This window comes from Gymnogyps californianus, chromosome 1 (genome assembly GCF_018139145.2).
Source record: "Gymnogyps californianus isolate 813 chromosome 1, ASM1813914v2, whole genome shotgun sequence".
In the NCBI taxonomy this organism is placed as follows: domain Eukaryota; kingdom Metazoa; phylum Chordata; class Aves; order Accipitriformes; family Cathartidae; genus Gymnogyps; species Gymnogyps californianus.
Window position 1 is genome coordinate 931207 of NC_059471.1, and position 18810 is coordinate 950016.

General features: G+C 65.1%; 1 protein-coding gene across 1 annotated transcript; it reads left to right on the forward strand.

Moving 5' to 3' along the window:
- Positions 1-1274: 1274 nt before the first annotated feature.
- ARRB1 (arrestin beta 1) lies at positions 1275-17994 on the forward strand. Its single transcript, XM_050911713.1, has 16 exons — positions 1275-1438; positions 8645-8675; positions 9794-9854; positions 10578-10622; positions 11190-11386; positions 12295-12354; positions 12476-12543; positions 13369-13504; positions 13592-13676; positions 13764-13836; positions 14475-14612; positions 14827-14910; positions 15350-15373; positions 16430-16500; positions 16810-16861; positions 17717-17994. The coding sequence occupies exons 1-16, from the start codon at positions 1275-1277 to the stop codon at positions 17826-17828; spliced, it is 1401 nt and encodes a 466-aa protein (XP_050767670.1). The 3' UTR covers positions 17829-17994.
- The last annotated feature ends 816 nt before the right edge of the window (positions 17995-18810 follow it).

Consider the following 18810-nt stretch of genomic DNA (forward strand, 5'->3'; position numbering starts at 1 on the left):
GCGCGTACGGAGGGAGCCGGGGGGTGGGGGGTGGAAATTAGGCTGACAAATCTCCCCCCATCTCCCTTTCGGCTCCGGTTCGGAGCTCTGACCCCAAATCCGCTCGGATTCATCCCAAAGCCTCCGGAGAGGGGTCGGGGGGTTTGGCTGTGGGAGCTGATTTACCATCAGATACCCCAAAAGCATCATTTCTGCTGATTCCTCCGGTGCCGGTGTGGGGCCACCCCACTTTTCTTGGGGGTCACTGCTCTGCCACCGACCGGCCTCGGTGCCGCGAGGTTTGGGGTCACCTTGCTGCCGGCCTGGCCCTGGGTGCTCCGTGCAGGGTGAGGATCCCATCGAGGGTGCAGGCGAACCCTGAGCGCGGGGTGCAGGAGCCGTCCCCGGGTTTGGTGGGGTGCTCGGGGGCTCGGCCGGTGCGGCTCCGTCTGTCATCGTGCCCATCGTTCCCAGCCTCCCGCCGAGCCCCCTTCAAAGCCCCGCGGTGGGAAGAGCCGGAGGAAGCGGCTCCGTGGAGTAAACAGGCGAGTTTGTGGCTGCTGGCACCGCCGGGGACCCGGCCAGCCCCGGCCACCGCCAAACACATCGCCTAATTATTTGCAGCTTCTCCAAAAAAACACATCACACCCCCCCCATCCCCAGCTCTTCCCACCCAGCACCCAGCCAGGGTGGCTGCAGCCCCACGGGCACCCGCTGGCCTCCGTGGGCCAGTGGGATGCTTGGCTGGTGGCCCATGGTTTGAGCTACGGCAGAGGGAAGGTTTCCCGGTGGTGAGGGGAGACAAGGCTGGAGCTCGGGAAGCACCGCGGTGGTCCCGGCATGGCAGAGCCCACCTCGGTTGGTACCGGGCACCCCTCCGCACCCGTCCCCCTGGCCCCACGGTCCCATCCTGCCCCTCCAGCATCAAACCACACCGGGGCTGACCGGTCCCCGGGGGTGCTTTGCAATCCCGGCATCCTGTGCATCCCCCCTGGATGAAGCCGTAGGGTCCGGGAGTGGGACAGGGATCTCCGCTGGGAAGAGAAGGAGCCCTGGAAGGTGGCCCGGGAAGGGAGACTCCTGCTTCCTGGATGTTGTTTGGAGAACAAACTCTGGTAATAACAGCAGGATCCAGACACATCCCGGATCCCACAGCCAAGGTGTTTCCTTGCCAAGGAAGCCGGCGAAGCTCCGACCCGGCTGGGGGATGCTGCTGCCGAGCCTGGCAGGGGATGCAGCGGGGATTGCAGCGTTCGGGCCCGTGGGTTGCTCTTGCTTTGGGATCGGCTGGCACGATGCTCCGGGCTCATCCCGGCACGGTTGGCGCGGAGCCACCGGCCGCCGCCGCCGCGGGGGTTATGCCGGAGCGTGTGATGTGGTTGCTGGCGGCTCCGTTATCCCCGGAGGTCCCTTCTAACGCGGCGCTGGCTAATTCGATCTGCCCGCCGGCCCCGTTAGCGTGAGAGCCAGCGAAAACCCCGGCTCCGCCGCCCCAAGTTCAAAGGCAATCGATGGCGTTGCCGTCAGACCCCCGCTCCGATGCCCCTGGGGGAATCAAATCCTCGTAAATCTTCCCAACAGAGATCAAACGGACCCCACTCAATTATCAGCCACCAAATAAAGCGATCGTTAGCCCCGGACCTGTGCCTAATGAGCTCATTAAGGTAGCGGATCAATGGCAGGGAGAGGGTAGGGTGGGCAGGAGAGAAGAAGCCGGCCTTGCGGCAGCGTGCCGGGGGGCTCGGGGGGCACCGGGGCTGCCAGCCCACGGTGTGGGGCCCCCCGGGGTTGGAAATCACCGACGGGCAGCGGCGGCGGTGGCTTCCTGCCTCGTGTCTCCAGGCTTTCGACACCAGGAAGGGCTGGAGGGGGAGGAAAGGCTCCGCGCTTCCTCCTTCCCTCCCTCCGGATCCGGCAGCGGGCGAGGGTCCCCCCCTGGCACCGAGCGGCTGCTGAAGTGCGAGAGGCCACCGCGTCCCCACCTGTCCCCCTTCCCCGCTCCCATGGGTGCTTTCGGACAGAGCTGGCCGTCGGGATGCGCGTCCGTGGAGGTCTTTTTGGGGGGCTCCTGCACCCATAGCGTGGGGCCAAGCAGGACTGCTGCACCCATAGCGTGAGGTCACCCCAGGCTCCTGCCCCCGGCGTGGGGCCAGCCCAGGCTCCTGCACCCATAGTGTAAGGCCAGCCTGGGCTTGCGTACCCATGGCACGGGGCCACCCCAGACTCCTGCACCCACGGCGTGGGGCTGTGTGGGCCTCCTGCACCCATGATGTGGGGCTGTACAGGACTCCTGCACCCATAGCAGGAGTGGGTGCTATGGGACCATGCAGGTCTCCGGCTCTGTAGGGCTCCTGCACCCGAAGCATGGGGCCACCCCAGACTCCTGCACCCACGGCGTGGGGCTGTGTGGGCCTCCTGCACCCATAATGTGGGGCTGTACAGGACTCCTGCACCCATAGCAGGAGTGGGTGCTATGGGGCCATGCAGGTCTCCGGCTCTGTGGGGCTCCTGCACCCATAGCATGGGGCTGTGCAGGACACCTGCACCCATAGTGTGGGGCCAGCTCAGGCGCATGCACCCATGGCATGGGGCTGTGCAGGGCTCCTGCACCATAGCATGGGGCCGTGCCGGTCTCCGGCTCTGTGGGGCTCCTGCACCCATAGCATGGGGCTGTGCAGGGCTCCTGCACCCATAGTGTGGGGCCAGCCCAGGCCCATGCACCCATGGCATGGGGCTGTGCAGGGCTCCTGCACCCATAGCATGGGGCCATGCACAGCTCCTGCACCCATAGCGTGGGGCTGTGCAGGGCTCCTGCACCCATAGCGTGGGGCCAGCCCAGGCCCATGCACCCATGGCATGGGGCCATGCACAGCTCCTGCACCCATGGCATGGGGCCATGCACAGCTCCTGCACCCATAGCGTGGGGCCGTGCAGGGCTCCTGCACCCATAGCATGGGGCCGTGCCGGTCTCCGGCTCTGTGGGGCTCCTGCACCCAAAGCATGGGGCCACCCCAGACTCCTGCACCCACAGCGTGGGGCTGTGTGGGGCTCCCGCTCCCGGCGTGGGGCCAGCATGGGTGGGTGCCGGCAGCGCCGGGGAGGAGCGGTGAGTAATTGTTTCCTGCTCGGCACTTCGGCAGCGCCCGCCATCGATCTCGCCTTCGCCCGGGGTTCATTAGCGGGTTCGTTTGTGTAACGAGGGATGGGCAGGAGGCATCGCCGCTCCCCCCCCCCCCCCCCGCACCCTGCAACGTCCCCGGGGAGGTCCTGGCAGCGGCACCGGCTGAGCCTCCATCCTTTGGCCGCGTTTCCCAAGGCTTCCCGGCACGGCTCGGTGTCAGGATCCGGCACGCTGAAACCTCCCCGTGCTGACCCCGGTGCGAGCCCTCTCCGGGGTCTCCGCTGGGTGCTGGTCCCTGAGGGGGGGGATGTGGGGTGAGGGGGGGGTGACAGGCAGGCAGAGGATGCTCCCCACCCTGCTTTTATGTCCTGCCTCATTAATTACCCAGAAGAATCCCCCTGTTAATTGCTCGGGGCTCTCAGGAGGATGGCATCGCCCCCTCCATCCCCGGCTCTGGAGACTGGGTGCTCTGATCACCCCTTGGCCTTAAAAACTGATTAATGAATTAATTGTGGGGAAGGGGAAATGCCGAGTAACGGCGCTGCCGCCCTTCCCTGATGAGCCCAGGCCCGTTACCCCCCCCCCCCCCATTTATTTAATTGCAGCAGCGTTCCCGTTAACGCCGGCTTTTGCTCGCGCCGGCGCAGGATCCGGCCCTCGCCCTGCACACCGGGGACCGCGGTGCCGGCAAACCCTCGCGCCAAGCATCCCGCCCATGGAAAAGCTCTCCCATCTCGGCTGGGAAAACTCAACCCCGCCGCCGCGGGGAGAGGCCGCCCGGGAAGGGCTGGCGGGATGTTCCCGACGTTCCCGACGTTCCCAGTGGCTTTGGGACAGCCTGTGTGTGGCTTGTCCCCAGTGTTTATGCGCCTGGCAGAGGATTTATCAACAGCCCCTGTCATCTCCTGGGGCTCGTCTGGGGTCAAGGGAATAAGTGCGGCTGCGTGGGCTGAACCCCCCAGCCCCCCCCCCAGCCTCCCCCAACCCCCCCAGCCCCCCAGCCCCCCCCCAGCCCCCTCCCCCTCGGCGGCAGCTTGATGGCCGGGCCGGATCCTGCTGCGGTCCTCGGCCAGAGCTTGGCCAGGCCCCGCTGGGCCCCGCGGGGACATGGGGACACAGGGATGCAGGAATGCAGGGACAGAGGGATGCAAGGGTGTAGGGATACAGGGACACAGGGATGCAGGGATGTAGGGACACAGGGATGGAAGGATGTAGGGATACAGGGATGTAGGGACACAGGGATGCAGAGATTTGGGAATGCAGGGGCACGGGGATGCAGGGACACAGGGATGCAGAGCTACAAGGATGCAGAGACGCAGGGATGCAAGGATGCAGGGACACAGGGTTGCAGGGACACAGGGATGCAGGAACACAGGGATGCGGGGATGTGGGGTTGCAGGGACACAGGGATGCAGGAACACAGGGATGCGGGGATGTGGGGATGCAGGGGCACAGGGATGCAGAGACGCAGGGATGCAAGGATGCTAGGACACAGGGATGCTAGGACACAGGGACACAGGGATGCAGAGACGCAGGGATGCAAGGATGCTAGGACACAGGGATGCTAGGACACAGGGACACAGGGATGTAGGGACACAGGGATGCAGAGATTTGGGAATGCAGGGGCACAGGGACGCAGGGACACAGGGATGCAGAGCTACAAGGATGCAGAGACGCAGGGATGCAAGGATGCAGGGACACAGGGTTGCAGGGACACAGGGATGCAGGAACACAGGGATGCGGGGATGTGGGAATGCAGGGGCACAGGGATGCAGAGACGCAGGGATGCAAGGATGCTAGGACACAGGGATGCGGGGACACAGGGCTGCAGGGCCGCAGGGCGGTTGGGACACAGGCACGCAGACACGCAGGGCCGCTTGTGCTGCCCCCCCCCACCGCGGGCCCTGCGCGGGGGCGAAGCCGCCCCGTTGGCACGGGGGGGCCTGACCTCCTCTTCTCGCTGGTTTTCCGTGCCGGGGTGTCCCTGTGCTTTCCGCTTTCCCCGGGTCAAGGGCCGTACCCCGCTCCGGGCGGTAGCTGCCCGCTCTTTCCTGCAGACACATGAGGGCAGGGGATGTGGGGAAACTGAGGCACGACAAGGCGAGGGGGTTGATGCACAGCGTAAGAGCATCCTCCTGCCCCTGGGGTGGGTGATGCCGGGGGTTTGCCGGAGCAGCTCAGCACCCAGCCTTTCTCCAGCCTCGGCTCAGCACCCTGCCCAGCCCCCTGCCCTCCTCCTCCTCCTCCTCCTGCCCGGGCTTCCCCAGCGTGGGAGCTGCTGCTGGAGGAGGCGGCTGGGCTGGAAGCAGATGAAGGAAGGGCTCTTTCCCGGCAGAACCAGGCGTTTTTGCTCAGAGGGAATGCTGAATTTCAGCAATCCCCCTTTTTTCCCCCCTTTTCCCAGTTGCTGAGTCTCCAGCAGAGGAAATCTCCTCTGCACTGAGCCCCTTCCTTGTCGGGGCTGGGGAGAGCGACTCGGGTCCTGGGAATCCCAGCCGCCTCCTGGCATCTCCCTGGGATTTTAGGGATGGTGGAAATTTACTCCCTGAAGGAGCAACACCACTTCTTCTCACCCGCACGGCGGGGCCGCATCCTGCTCCCCGGGCCGGGGACCTGGCGGTGATGCCTGCTGGGTGACGTGGCGTGATGGGAGCAGGGGGGATGAATGTCCCTGGTAGCCCAAGGCTGTGCCGTGCCAAGCACCGGCGCCGGGCCAGGCCAGTGAGGCTGGTGCTGGTGCTTGCTGGTACTCGGGAGCGCTCCTGGCACTGCTGTCCCTCCTGCATGGACCAAGACGTGGGCACATGGCGGTGAGGGTCACCCTGGCCCTGCCGTGTGGGCATGGGGACACGGGACACCCCGGCACATGCAGCAGGTCCATGGATGCTTCTATCAAGGCTGTGCTCGGCGCGGGGACCGAGCCACCGGCACTTGGCCGGGCAAGGACCCTCCCCGGTGCGTGCCCATGCGTTCCCCCGGCGCGGTGCCCGCAGTTGCCCGGTGCATCCCACCCCATTGCCACGGTTATGGTCACCCCCAGCTCGGGCATCGCGCGTTGGACCTGGCCCGAACCGGCCCCGCTCTGTTTTCCTTCCCTGCTTGTGCCGAGCAAACCCACCGGCCGCCGCTTTCCCTGCCTGCCCCTCGGCGAAGTGCAGGCAAACGCAGGCAGCCGGATGCCGGCAGCTCTCCTCGGCCGTGGGGCGAGGTTCCATCCCGGCAGCGCCTGGAGGAGCCCCTGGTATTTTGGCAGAGCCGAGCAGCCGCCCTGGGAATTGTTTTTCCCAGCCTGAACCGCCGTCGCTAATCTTCCCGGATGGTTTTAATGGAATTTAAAGGCGAGGAGGGATTATCCGAGGAGAACCCATTACGGGTGGCTTCGTGCCAGGGCAGGCGCTGAACAGCCTCTGAAATCAGGCAGCGCTGGGCGAGGGAGCCCTGCCTGCCCCTGCCCTCTCCCTGCCTACAGCGGGCAGATTGGGGATGCTGGCTTCTCCCTGCCTGCAGCGGGCAGATCAGGGATGCTCCGGCTTTCCCAGGCACTTGCAACACCGTGGTGGCATGTTGGAACCATGTCCTTCCCCGCGGCTCCGTGGGGTCTTGCAGAGGGATTTTGGGGGGGCGAGGGGGGTGCCTGGGGGCTGTTCCCACGGTGCAGGACATCCCCCGGGATGGAGGATGGATGGAAAGCCCTAGGGACAGGAGCACCCCGTTTTTTCCTCGCCTCTCCCAGTGGCTTTGGGATCCATCCGTGCGCTCCACATCCCGTGGGGCAGAGGCGATGGTGGGGACCGTCACCCCGCAGCCACAGCGGGTGCAAACGTGCCAGGGTGGGGGTTCATCCCTCGGGGTGGCCCCGTCCTGGGTGACGTGTCCCCGTGGTCCCACGCTGCTGCCAGCTCCCCGGGCACCCACAGGGCTCATCCCCGTCCCCAGGGAGCTGCCGTGCCGCAATGCTGCAGCCTCACCCCAACCCCCATTTTAATATCCCCGTGTGTGGCGCAAACCTTACTTTTAATTTACTCTCAGGTAATTAGAAACAAATTAAAGCCGTAAACAGAGAGGAAGGTGCTGGAAGGCAGCTGGGTGCTGGGATGCAGCTCTGCTGCCTGCGGGCTTCGGGCTGCTGCCCGTCACGGCGGCATCTGGGCGCCTTCCCCGTGCGGTGATGTGCTGTGCTGGCTTCCCGACGCCTCTGTTTTCGGGAGCAGGGCGCTGGCAGCGGATGCCGAGGGTCGGCCGGATCCTGGCACCCAAGGGGGCTGCGCCGCCGGGTGCTTCTCCCCCCAGGGACCCTTCCCCGCGCCGCTCGGCCTGGGCTGGAGAAACGACGTCCGTCTCCTGGGGTGGGCTGAGCAGCTCTGCGTGCAGGGGGGGGCCGTGAGCGGGGGTCTGTGCAGCTTGCCGGGGGCTGCCCCTCTGCCGTGCTGTTCCCCGCCTTGCAGAAAGCCTGGCTTCACGCAGCAGGGCCTTTGCACGGCACCTTGCACCGCACCTTGCACAGCAGGGCCTTTGCACGGCACCTTGCTTGGCACCTTGCACCGCACCTTGCACGTCAGGGCCTTTGCGTGGCACCTTGCCCTGCACCCTGCACAGCAGGGCCTTTGCACGGCACCTTGCACCGCACCCTGCGCTGCTCCTTGCGCAGCAGGGCCTTTGCACAGCGCCTTCCATGGCACCTTGCCCGGCATCTTGCCCGGCAGGGCCTTTGCACAGCATCTTGCGTGGCACTTTGCACTGCACCTTGCACGGCGGGGCCTTTGCACAGCGTCTTGCGTGGCACCTTGCACTGCACCTTGCACGGCAGGGCCTTTGCACAGCATTTTGCATGGCACCTTGCACTGCACCTTGCACGGCAGGGCCTTTGCACAGCGCCTTCCGTGGCACCTTGCACTGCACCTTGCACGGCAGGGCCTTTGCACTGCACCTTGCACTGCACCTTGCACTGCACCTTGCACTGCACCTTGCACTGCACCTTGCACGGCACCTTGCACAGCCCCTCGCCCAGCAGCAGAGCCGTCCCGTCCCGCTCAGGGCAGACCCACACGGGGACTCCCCCAAGGACGAGGCCCCCTCCCCGCGCCGGGGCAGGAGGCTGCCAGACGGGACGCCCTGCCTGCTGCAGGCAAGGGGCCAAACCCCTCCCTGGCGTAACCGCACTGCGGGAAGGCGTCCGGCCCTGCCTCCGCGCCGGTCCCCTCCCAGCCCCAACGTGCCAGCTGGGTGGTAAACTGAGGCACGGGGCTGGGGCTGGCCGCTGCCCTGTGATATATAGGGTCAGGGATTGAATGTCCAGGTTCCCCGGTGCCGTATGGAATCGGGAATAGGCTCTCTGTGCTCCCTTATGGTATATAGGGTCAGGTACCATCAGTCTGTGCCCTGTGACGCTGTGTGGGGCCAGGCACTGTGGGTCCCGTGCCGTATGGGGTCAGGTACCATCACCTGCCCGGTGCCGCCCTGGCGTGATGCAAATGCATCCCGCAGCACCCATGGGTGCCCCGTGCCCCAGCTGCTAACACCCCCCCCGCCTTTGCTCTTTTGCAGGGTGTTTAAGAAAGCCAGTCCCAACGGGAAGGTAAGCGGGAGGCCGGTGGCTCCCCGGGGAGATGGGGGGGAAGTGGGGGGAGCCGGTGCTTCCTGGGGTGACCCCCCCCCCCAAATCCTGCGAGCACAGGCAGGAGCGGGAGACAGGCGTGAACCCAGACCCCAAAGATGCCCTGCAAGCTGCCTGCTGCCTGAGCATCCTGCCACACCAGCAGGAAGGGAAACTGAGGCACGGCAGGGTTGTGGGGGGGCTTACCCAAGGTCAGGGGTTCAGTCGGTGGCGGAGCTGCCTGCAGCCCCCCCATGGGTTTAAGCGGATGGATGCCAGGGTGCAGACAGCCCTGCCCATGGGGTTTTTAGGCAGCCCCTGGCATGAGTCTGGCAGCGTAACCCCCTGCCTGGCAGCTGCCTGCTCCTGCCTGCCCTGTGCTGGAGGGAAAGGCTTATTTATTCAGTCATCTAATGGAATGAGGCTGGGGTCGGGAGCTAACCAGCTCCAGCCGGGATCAGGCTGGGATTGCCGGGGCTGCGTGGCGGGAGGCAAATCCGATTTGGTGCCAGGGATGCCGAGCCGGCGAGTCGGGGACTATCCAACCCGGCGGCAACGTGCACCGGCACCGAGGCTCGCTCCCGGCTTGGAGCTGGTGTTCCTCTCCGTCGTGCCCGGCATTCCCCGGGGAGAATCCTCCTGCTGACCCTTGAGTGATGCGTCTGTGCCCCGTGCCTCAGTTTCCCCATCAGGAGAAAGCTGGGAGGGTGACGCTGTGGGGCTCAGCCCTGCCCCACCGGCAAGACCCACGGGGACGAGTCCATGGGGTGCCAGCTGGCGCTTGACCTTGACCCAAACGTCCCCAGATGCCAAGTGCCTCCTCCAGATGCCACCAGGTCTGGGGACATCTGGAGGGGTTCCAGGCTTTGCCTGGGGCCGGGGCTTGGCGGGGGGCGGGGGGGGGGGGGGGGCTGGCTTTTGGGTGCCTCAGGGACGGGGTGGCCCATGGGGACCATGAGGGTGATGGACTCCAGTGGGTGGTGATCAGACGAGGGGACCCCAGGACAGCCCCCCCCGGGAGCTCTGCCGGCATGGATGCGGCTGCAGGAGCCTGGGGGGGCTGCTCTGGGAATCCCTGACCCCCCCATCCCTCCCCGCAGCTCACTGTCTATCTGGGAAAGAGGGATTTCGTGGATCACATCGACGTGGTGGACCCCGTGGGTACGTGGGGCTGGGGGAACTCGATTCGGGTGGGGGGGACGCACCGGGGTGGGCTGGGCTCGCTTGAGCCTGTGTGAGCGGGAGGAAAGGTTTTTGGGGAGCAGGGACCCCCCCCCGGGAGATGCCCCGGGGACATCCCCAGCCGCTGGCAGTGGCTGCATCCCTAAGGGACAGCTGCCGGAGAAGCCCCCGCGCCAGAGGAGTCAGAAAACAGCCGGTTTCGAATAATATTCGTGTTTTATTACTCATTTAAGACGCCTGCAGCTTCCGTGGATTAATTACCCCGGGAGGCAGAGCCCGAATCCCGCCCCCTCTCTCATCCTGCAGAGAGAAGGCTTTAAAAATACATATAAATTTAAAAAAAATTTATAAATACTGAGCTATATCCATCTTCAGTGGCAGGCGCGTGGCTGGTAGCACATGAGGAGCTGGGCACCGCGGGGCTCCCGGGGTCCCCGGCACGGTCCCCCACCCCGTGTCGCTGCTTGTCCCCTGTGTGCGGCGGGTGCAGCCTGTCCCCCCGTGTCCCCCACCCAGCCCCGGCTGGCAGCTCTGAGGCGATGCCTCTCTGTATAAAGGGGACCTTTACGTGTCACAATCGTGGCCCCTCCTAATCCTGCTGGCATGTCCCCTCCAACCCTGCCGGTGTCCCCCCCAACCCTGCCGGTGTCCCCACCCCGTCCCTGCCGGCGTGTCCCCTGACGCTGCGGTGTTCCCTTGCAGACGGAGTGGTGCTGGTGGATCCCGAGTACCTGAAGGAGAGAAAAGGTAACGGCTCCCTTCGGGGTCCCTCGTGCCTGGGGCCACGGAGGTGGCACCACCGCAGGGGACGGCCGGTGTCCCCGCGCGGTCCTGCCCCGGTGTTGGCATCTCTGGGCCCTCAGGTGACGTTTTCCAGCCCCCTGTCCCCACGGCGGGTGCCCTGTCCTGCAGAGGATGGGGGTCCTGTGGTGGGCACCCCGAGGGACATCTGGCTGGTCCCCGGGCTGCATCCCCATCTCCCCACCATGGCACCTCCTGGGAGCCACCACCCCTTCCCCATGCTGGTGGGACTGGGATGAGCCATGATACCACCATACCATGGTGGCACCATGCCGTGATGCCACCATGCTGTGATGCCATCATGCCGTGGTGTCACCATACCACGATACCACCACGCCACGATGCCACCACACCATGATGCCACCATACCATGATGCCACCATGCCATGATGCCACCATGCCACGGTGCCGCCACGCCACGATGCCACCACGCCACGATGCCACCGCGCCACGATGCCACCGCGCCGTGATGCCACCCTGCCACCAACCTCCACCCCTTGTCACCCTCCCCAGTCTTCGTGACGTTGACCTGCGCCTTCCGCTACGGCCGCGAGGACCTGGATGTGCTGGGGCTGACCTTCCGCAAGGACCTCTTCGTGGCCAACGCCCAGGCCTTCCCCCCGGTCCCCGAGGAGAAGAAGCCCCTGACGCGGCTGCAGGAGCGGCTGATCAAGAAGCTGGGCGAGCACGCCTACCCCTTCACCTTCGAGGTAGGGCGGCAGCGGGTGACGATGCTCCTGGGTGCTCTTCCCTTGCTGCTGGAGGGGACGGTGACACCCCCCCCCCCAGCCCCGGGGTCCCCTCTGGCCCCGTAGGGTCATGGCTGGGGGTGAGATGCTGCCACCCATGATGAAGATGCAGCTTTTGTTAGTGGATCTTAAAACTCAGGAGCAAAAAGCAGCCACCAGCGGGGAAACTGAGGCACGGGGCGCATGCGGCGCAGGGGGTCCATGCCCTGAGCGTGACTGGGGCAGTGACACCAACCTGGGGTGCTCCCCAAAGCGAAGCAGGGCTTGGGCAGCTCCAGTGGGGAACGGGATGGGGGTAGACCCCAATTTTGTGCTCCCGCACCCCCAATTTCCCCGGCGCAGCTTTGGCGACAGGCAGCTGCCCCCTTTCCCGGAGCCGGGGGGGGGACCCAGTGGCATTTTCCAGGCTTGAGCCCTGTGGGCTCGCAAACAGCCCTGAGCCCCTCCGAAACGATTTAATTCCTCCAAATCTCCCGGATTAACCAAAAAACCCACAACCCCAAACCCATGGATTTTCGTAACCCTTCGGGATTTGGGTCTGGGGAGGCCGAGCCGCTGCCCAGGACGGATTCGGAGCGGGACTTGGGTTGAAATACAGCCAGAAGGAAAAAGGCACCATGCAGTTAGGAAATGCAATTAGGAAAATGAGGAAATCCTTCCTGGCTGTCTTCCCCCACCGCGGGCAGGAAGGGGAAATGTTGGCAGCACCAGGAAAAGCCCGGCTCCGGTGCCGGTGCCGGGGTGGCACCGAGAAGGGATGCAGCGCCCGGCCCCGCAGCCGAGCGGGTGATGCCATGGATCTCCGGGGCAAAAAGCCGGCTTGAGGATGGGGGTCCCAGCCCCGCTCCTAAACCCCCCTTTCCCTTCAGATCCCCCCCAACCTGCCATGCTCCGTCACGCTGCAGCCGGGTCCGGAGGACACGGGGAAGGTAAGGTGCACCCGTCCTTGTGCCACCGGGCAGTGGTGACCGGCCGTTGGTTGGGGTCACCTCTTGAAGGGGGTGCAAAGGGGTCCCTCTGCCTCCTTCTCTGCCCCCTCCCGGTTTCCAGGCCTGCGGTGTGGACTACGAGGTCAAAGCTTTCTGTGCGGAGAACCTGGAGGAGAAAATCCACAAGAGGTGAGCGGAGAGGATCCATCCAGCCTGGGTGGGAGCAGCATCCTTGGGGTGCTGGCAGGGGCTGCGACCCGGCAGTGGGAAAGGGGCACCTCGGTTTGCTACCCACAGTGGGTGAGATGGGGATGGGATGGAGATGTCCTCTAGGATGGGGCTGGAATGGAGATGTCCTCCAGGATGGGGCTGGGACAGAGATGTTTGCTAGGCTGGGGCTGGAGTTGGGATGGAGATGTTCTCCAGGATGGAGCTGGGACAGAGATGTTCTCCAAGCTGGGCCTGGGACGGAGATGTTCTCCAGGCTGGGGCTGTGACGGAGATGTCTTCTAGGTTGGGGCTGGGATGGAGATGTCCTCCAGGCTGGTCCTGGGAAGGAGATGTCCTGTAAGCTGGGGCTGGGACAGAGATGTTCCCCAGGGCAGGGACAGAGATGTTCTCCAGGCTGGGGCTGGGATGGAGATGCTCTCCAGGATAGAGGTGTTCCCCAGGATGGAGCTGGGATGAAGATGCTTTCCAGGGTAGGGATGGGCGAGAGATGATCTATGGGTTGGGATGGAGACGTCTACCGCTGCGCTGCAGCCAAGGAGCCCAGCCCTGCCGTGACGTGGGGCCACGCAGGCAGCCTGGCATGGCCGTGGGGCTGCCCCCTTGCAGCCCAGGCGAGCTGGGCATCCAGCCGGGACCTCCCACGACATCCTTCTCCTGACCCAGCAGACCAGAAGAAAAGAGGGCCTTTGACCCAAAACGGGCCAAGAAAGAGGGCAGCCTGCGGGCAGAGCTGCCTGCAGGCAGCCGGACGCCTGGGTTCTCCTCTTGCCGTCTCCCCCCCAGGAACTCGGTGCGCCTGGTGATCCGTAAGGTCCAGTACGCACCGGAGCGACCCGGCCCCCAGCCCATGGCAGAGACCACCCGGCAGTTCCTCATGTCGGACAAACCACTGCACCTCGAGGCGTCCCTGGACAAGGAGGTGGGCGAGGACTGGGGAGGGGACACCGGTGGGGTGACCCCGGCGAGGACAGGGACCTCACCGTCCCCCCTCCTTTGCTCCCCACAGATCTACTACCACGGAGAGCCCATCAGCGTCAACGTCCACGTTACCAACAACACCAACAAGACAGTGAAGAAGATCAAAATCTCAGGTGAGGAATGGGGCTTCCCCCCCCGGCTGCTGTCCCCGTCCCCGCGGGGACCCTCCCCGACCCCCGTCTCTCCATCTCTCGCCCCAGTGCGCCAGTACGCCGACATCTGCCTCTTCAACACCGCCCAGTACAAGTGTCCGGTGGCCGTGGAGGATGCCGAGTGAGTACCGGCTGCTCGGGGACATCGCGAGGGGCCCCGGGGACCTTGGAGGAGCTTTGGAGGCCTCCTGCCCCAATGCAGCACCTTCAATGCAGTGGGATGTTGTGTTTGGCAAGCAGGTCCTGGTGGGAGGCGCGGGGAGATGGAGACCCTTTTTTTGATGGCACCCTGGGGGATGTCACCCTCTGCATCCCCCCGGCTGGAGGTGAACTCCAGGCTGGGGCAGGGACAGAGATGTCTGCTGCGTTGGGTCTGGAGTTGAGATGGAGGTGTTCCCCAGGCTGGGGCTGGGGCTGGAGTTGGGATGGAGATGTCCTCTAGGCTGGGGCTGGGATGGAGATGTCCTCCAGACTGGGCCTGGGAAGATGTCCTCTAGGCTGGAGCTGGGATGGAGATGTCCTCCAGACTGGGCCTGGGAAGATGTTCCCTGGGCTGGGATGGAGATATCTGGGCTAGGTCTGGAGTTGGGATGGAGATGTTCACCAGGCTGGGGCTGGGAAGGAGATGTCCTCTAGACTGGGCCTGGGACAGAGATGTTCCCTGGGCTGGGGCTGGGATGGAGATGTCCACGGTGGCCCGTGGGGTTGTCAGAGATGGGGGGAGCTGGGGCTCTGGCTGATGGTGGCCGTCATCCCCAGCGACATGGTGGCCCCGAGCTCGACGTTCTGCAAAGTCTACACCCTGACCCCCTTCCTCGCCAACAACCGGGAGAAGCGGGGGCTGGCGCTGGACGGCAAGCTCAAGCACGAGGACACCAACCTGGCCTCCAGCACGCTGTGAGCCCCCCACCCCGACCGCCCCCGCGGCTCCTGCTCCCTCCGGCAGCGCCGGCGGGGCTTGGGGGAGGACCGAGCCCCGGTGGGCATCCAGCTCCTGCTCCAGGGGTGATGCTCGGGGTGGAGGAGACCCGGTGGGGGGACCTTCAGGAGGACGGGGGACTGGTCCCCGTGGACATCCCCGTCGCTGATGCCCACCTGCCCCTTCCTCCAGGTTAAGAGACGGAGCCAACAAGGAGATCCTGGGCATTATCGTCTCCTACAAGGTGAAGGTGAAGCTGGTGGTGTCACGAGGAGGGTGAGTGTTGGGGACACCCCCCCCCCCCATGCTGCACCCCCTCTCTTTCCTTGCTCTCCTCTGGGCTTGGGACCGGTCTCGGCGCGTCCCCCCCCACCCCGGGATGCTGTGCGGTTCCCCGGGGGCAGGATGGCGAAGCTGTGGCAGAGCCCAGCTCTGGGCAAGGTGGCCCTTTCTGGGGACGCCGGCGCGGCCATTGCTGGGGGGGGTCCTTAATCCGTACAACCACCCCGCGCCCCCCGCTCCTTCTCTTTGCCGCAGCCCCTGTTGCAGGACGGGGCCCTGCTTGCAGCCCTCCTGTGCCATGGGTGGGGTCCTTGAACCCCCCCAAACCTCCCGTGGGATTCAGCAGCATGGAGGGGGGACACAAGGTGGCGGGGGGGGTTGCATGTCCTTAGGGGACGGTGACTAATGTGTTGTCTCCTGTGACCCACGCCAGCCTGCTGGGAGACCTCGCCTCCAGGTAACGCCCGCGCCGCTCCCCCCGAACGCCCCCGAATCGCCGCCGCAGCCCCTCGTTGCACCCCCCGCCGGCCCCTCGGTCCCCTCCGCTGCCACCCACGCTCGTCCTCGGGATGCCACCACCGTTGGGGTGGCACCAGCTCACCCGAAGCCAAAAGCCGGGCAGCCTGCAGAGACGGGGCTGGGGTGGTGGGGCTGATGAGTTGTGGGGTTAGGGGGGGGTCGGATCCTGCGTCCCCCACCCCCGCCATGCCAGAGCAGCGGGGCTAGTGCGAGAAGGGCCCGTGGGTGCTGCTGGGGACAGTGAGCAGAGCACGGAGGTGGCTCCTTGGGGCTGAGCATCTCCGGCCATGGAGAGGAGAGTCTCCGGGGCTTTCCCGGTCTCCATCCTCACATTGCTCCCCTCCTGTGGGGTCCCATGGGGACCACGGCTCCCCATGCCCGCCCGTGCCCGCTCGCCGTTCCCAGGGGACGCTGGGGCTGTAGCTGACACACACGACAAGCTTTTTCCCCCCCCCCCGCCGCCACAACACGCTTGCGGGTGGAAGAGGCAGAGCTCCGTCCTACGCCATCCCCGGAGGAGCTCGGGGCCGTGTTGGGGCTGTCCCGCCCTGCCATCACTGTGCCCGCTGAGCCCTGGGAAACTCGGTACGCCTCCTCCATCCCTCCCGCAGCGCCGGGGGTGCCCAGACCTCGCTGCCGTTCGCACGGCGCTGCCGGCACGCAGCCTAAACCTGGGGGATTTGGATCCCCAGCTGCTGCTGAGCTGCTAAAAGGCAGATTTTTGCTGCGCTGATCTCCTCCCTCGTGCCCTCTGGCACAGCCGGGGCCGGGGGGGGGTTTCTGCTGATCCCAAACCACGGGGTCAAGCTCAAGCAAGAAGCGTGATAGCTGTAAAGAGGCTACGCAGAGGATAATATAGGTTTTTGCCCGGCTTTGTGGTCTCCCTGGCAGCTGAAATGTGGGGGTGCTGCTCTGGCCCCGGCCCCCCCCAGTTCGCCCCGCTCTGTCAGCAGAGCGCAGGCAGCCCCGTGCTTTACCCCGGCATCTCTTGCAGCGACGTCGCAGTGGAGCTGCCCTTCACGCTGATGCATCCCAAACCCAAGGAGGAACCGGCACACCGGGACGGTGAGTATCCGGCCCTGGATGTGGGGCAGCCCCTCTTTGAGGTGGTGTGGGGCGGGGGGCAGGGGGGTCAGCCCGCTCCCTTATCCGTGCCAGCGAGGCTGCGCGGTGCCCGGTGGAGATTTTCGGCTCCCGTCGAGCCCATGGCAACCCGTTCACAGGGCAGTAAGTCCCGGGGCTAAAACCATGGGGGTGCCCCCATCACCCCGGTGAGCCAAACCCCGGGGGGGGGTCGTACCCACCCGGTGGGACGGCGGCGACGACCCCGGTGTCTGCGGTGACTAACCCTGTGCCATACTTCCCTCTGTTCAGTTCCAGAGAACGAAGCGCCCATAGATACAAATCTGATAGAGCTTGACACAAAGTAAGAGACCAAAAAAAAAAACCCCCTCTCCCCGGGGTCTGTGTGGGAATGCGAAGCATTTGCAGAGGTTGCATGGCACCCCGCTAACCCACTAACGCTTGCCGTGCCGTGCCGTGCCGTGCTGTGCCGTGCTGTGGGATCGGCACGCGATGACTAACCCCGCGCGCGTAACCCGTAACGCATGCCATGCCCGTCTCTCTTCTCTCCTCCCTCGCCATCTCCCTGCACGGCTTTCCAAAAAACAGGAGAAAGCGCAGTAAGAAAGCGCCCACCGGGATCGTGCGGTGGCGGGGGGGGGGGGCGTGGGGGGGTGTTCCCGGGGATGGGGGTGCGTGCCCCAGGGCTGGTGATGCTGCAGTTGTGTTGCACCACCCGGATTAATCCCCAGCTCCGTGTTTGTGCTGGAATAAGTGGGTTTGGGAGGTTTTTGCAGTGCTCTGCCAACCCAGCCGCTCTCTGCGGGGCTACGGTCCCCGAGGAGCGGAGCAAACGGTGCAGACAGCCCCGGTGATGCCGCGGGCTGCCGATGCAGAGCTGCGCCCACCGCACATCACTCCTGGGCTGCTCAGCTCGCTCACCGAGCAAGCACTGGGGCAGCCACCCATTTGGGGGCTTTTTTTGGGGGTGCAGAGGGCAAGCATTGGTAAAGCTTTAAAAAACGAGGCTGTTTGCTGAAGGACGGGGTTTTAAGAGCCCCCCGATCTGCTGAAATACCGCGGTGCAGGTTGAGCATGTGGGAGCACGCCTGCCTTCACCGTGCGAGCCGGGACAGCCTTGCGGTGGGTACCCCCAAATCCCGGGCTTGCCACTCACCCCGTCCCCCTGTAAAGCCCCTCTCCCTTCTGTCTCCGCTAGTGACGACGACATCGTGTTCGAAGACTTTGCCCGCCAGCGACTCAAAGGCATGAAGGACGACAAGGAGGACGAGGAGGAGCGGACAAACTCCCCGCAGCTCAACGACAGATAAGCGAGCCCCCCCCAGCTCGCCGGGCCGGCGTGCGCCAGTAACACCCGTGCATTAGGCTTCTTCTCTTTTGTATAATTATTAATTTTGTTTTCTACCTGTACCGGGAGCCTACGGATCGCCCGATGGCGACAGCAATTATAACCTTCCAGCTGTGCCGTGTTGTCACTCTTCATCCAGCTGCCAGAGCTGCTGTTTCCCGTGCAGGGTACGGCCGGAGGGGTGCTGGAGGCACAGGGTGGGGGGCTGCGGGGTCGCAGCACCCCTCGCCTTAGCCCCCCCCCGCCCCTGTTTAGCCCCCTGCCCCTTTCCCCCCACCCCCCTGCACTCCGAGCCCTTTCCGATGAGCTGCCTCTTTTATGCGTTTTATATAAGTCCAGTCCCAACACCAGTTTGCTACAGGGAGGTGGGGGTGCAGCAGAATGGGGGGGGGGGGAATCTTTTCTAGGCAGCCTGCTCATAGGAAGGGGCACCCGCGCACCTCGAATGTCCCCTCCTTTCGCCCACCGCCTGTCCCCTCCTTGTCTGGCCCTGCTGCATGTGTTCCCTCTCCGGGATGCACGAGCTTGGCTTTGACCCTTGCACCCTGCCCGAGACCTGAGCCCAACTGCTCCCCGGCCAAGGCTCGACCCGGCACCAGGGTTTGGAGCCGGCAAGACGGGTGGGCATCGCTCCCCCCTGCTCTTACCCCCAAATCCTCCTCAAGCGGCCAACCCCGGGGGTTTATTCTTCAGCTGCATCGGTTTTTACACCAATATAGCCTCCCTGGAGGAAGCGAGCTCAGAGCCGTGAGTTGCCGGGGCCAGGTAAGGCCAGCGGACTTGGAGACGGCCCGCAGGGACAGGGTCGGCAGCGAGGAAGCGTAGCCCCCCCGTGGGTCCGTGCCGTCAGCCGCGCACGGTGCTTGCTTTGGGAGAGGCTGCAAATGCCTCTTCTCAGCACAGCGGAGTCGTGGCGTAACAGCTCTGTTCCCAGCGGGGTCACA

Bases quoted from the DNA above. Each gene is read 5' to 3' on its own strand.
- ARRB1 (XM_050911713.1), top strand. From the start codon at position 1,275: ATGCTCCGGGCTCATCCCGGCACGGTTGGCGCGGAGCCACCGGCCGCC. The intron at 1,439-8,644 runs GTGAGAGCCAGC...GCTCTTTTGCAG, and splicing joins TGCCCGCCGGCCCCGTTAGC to GGTGTTTAAGAAAGCCAGTC. The intron at 13,837-14,474 runs GTGAGTACCGGC...CGTCATCCCCAG, and splicing joins GTGGCCGTGGAGGATGCCGA to CGACATGGTGGCCCCGAGCT.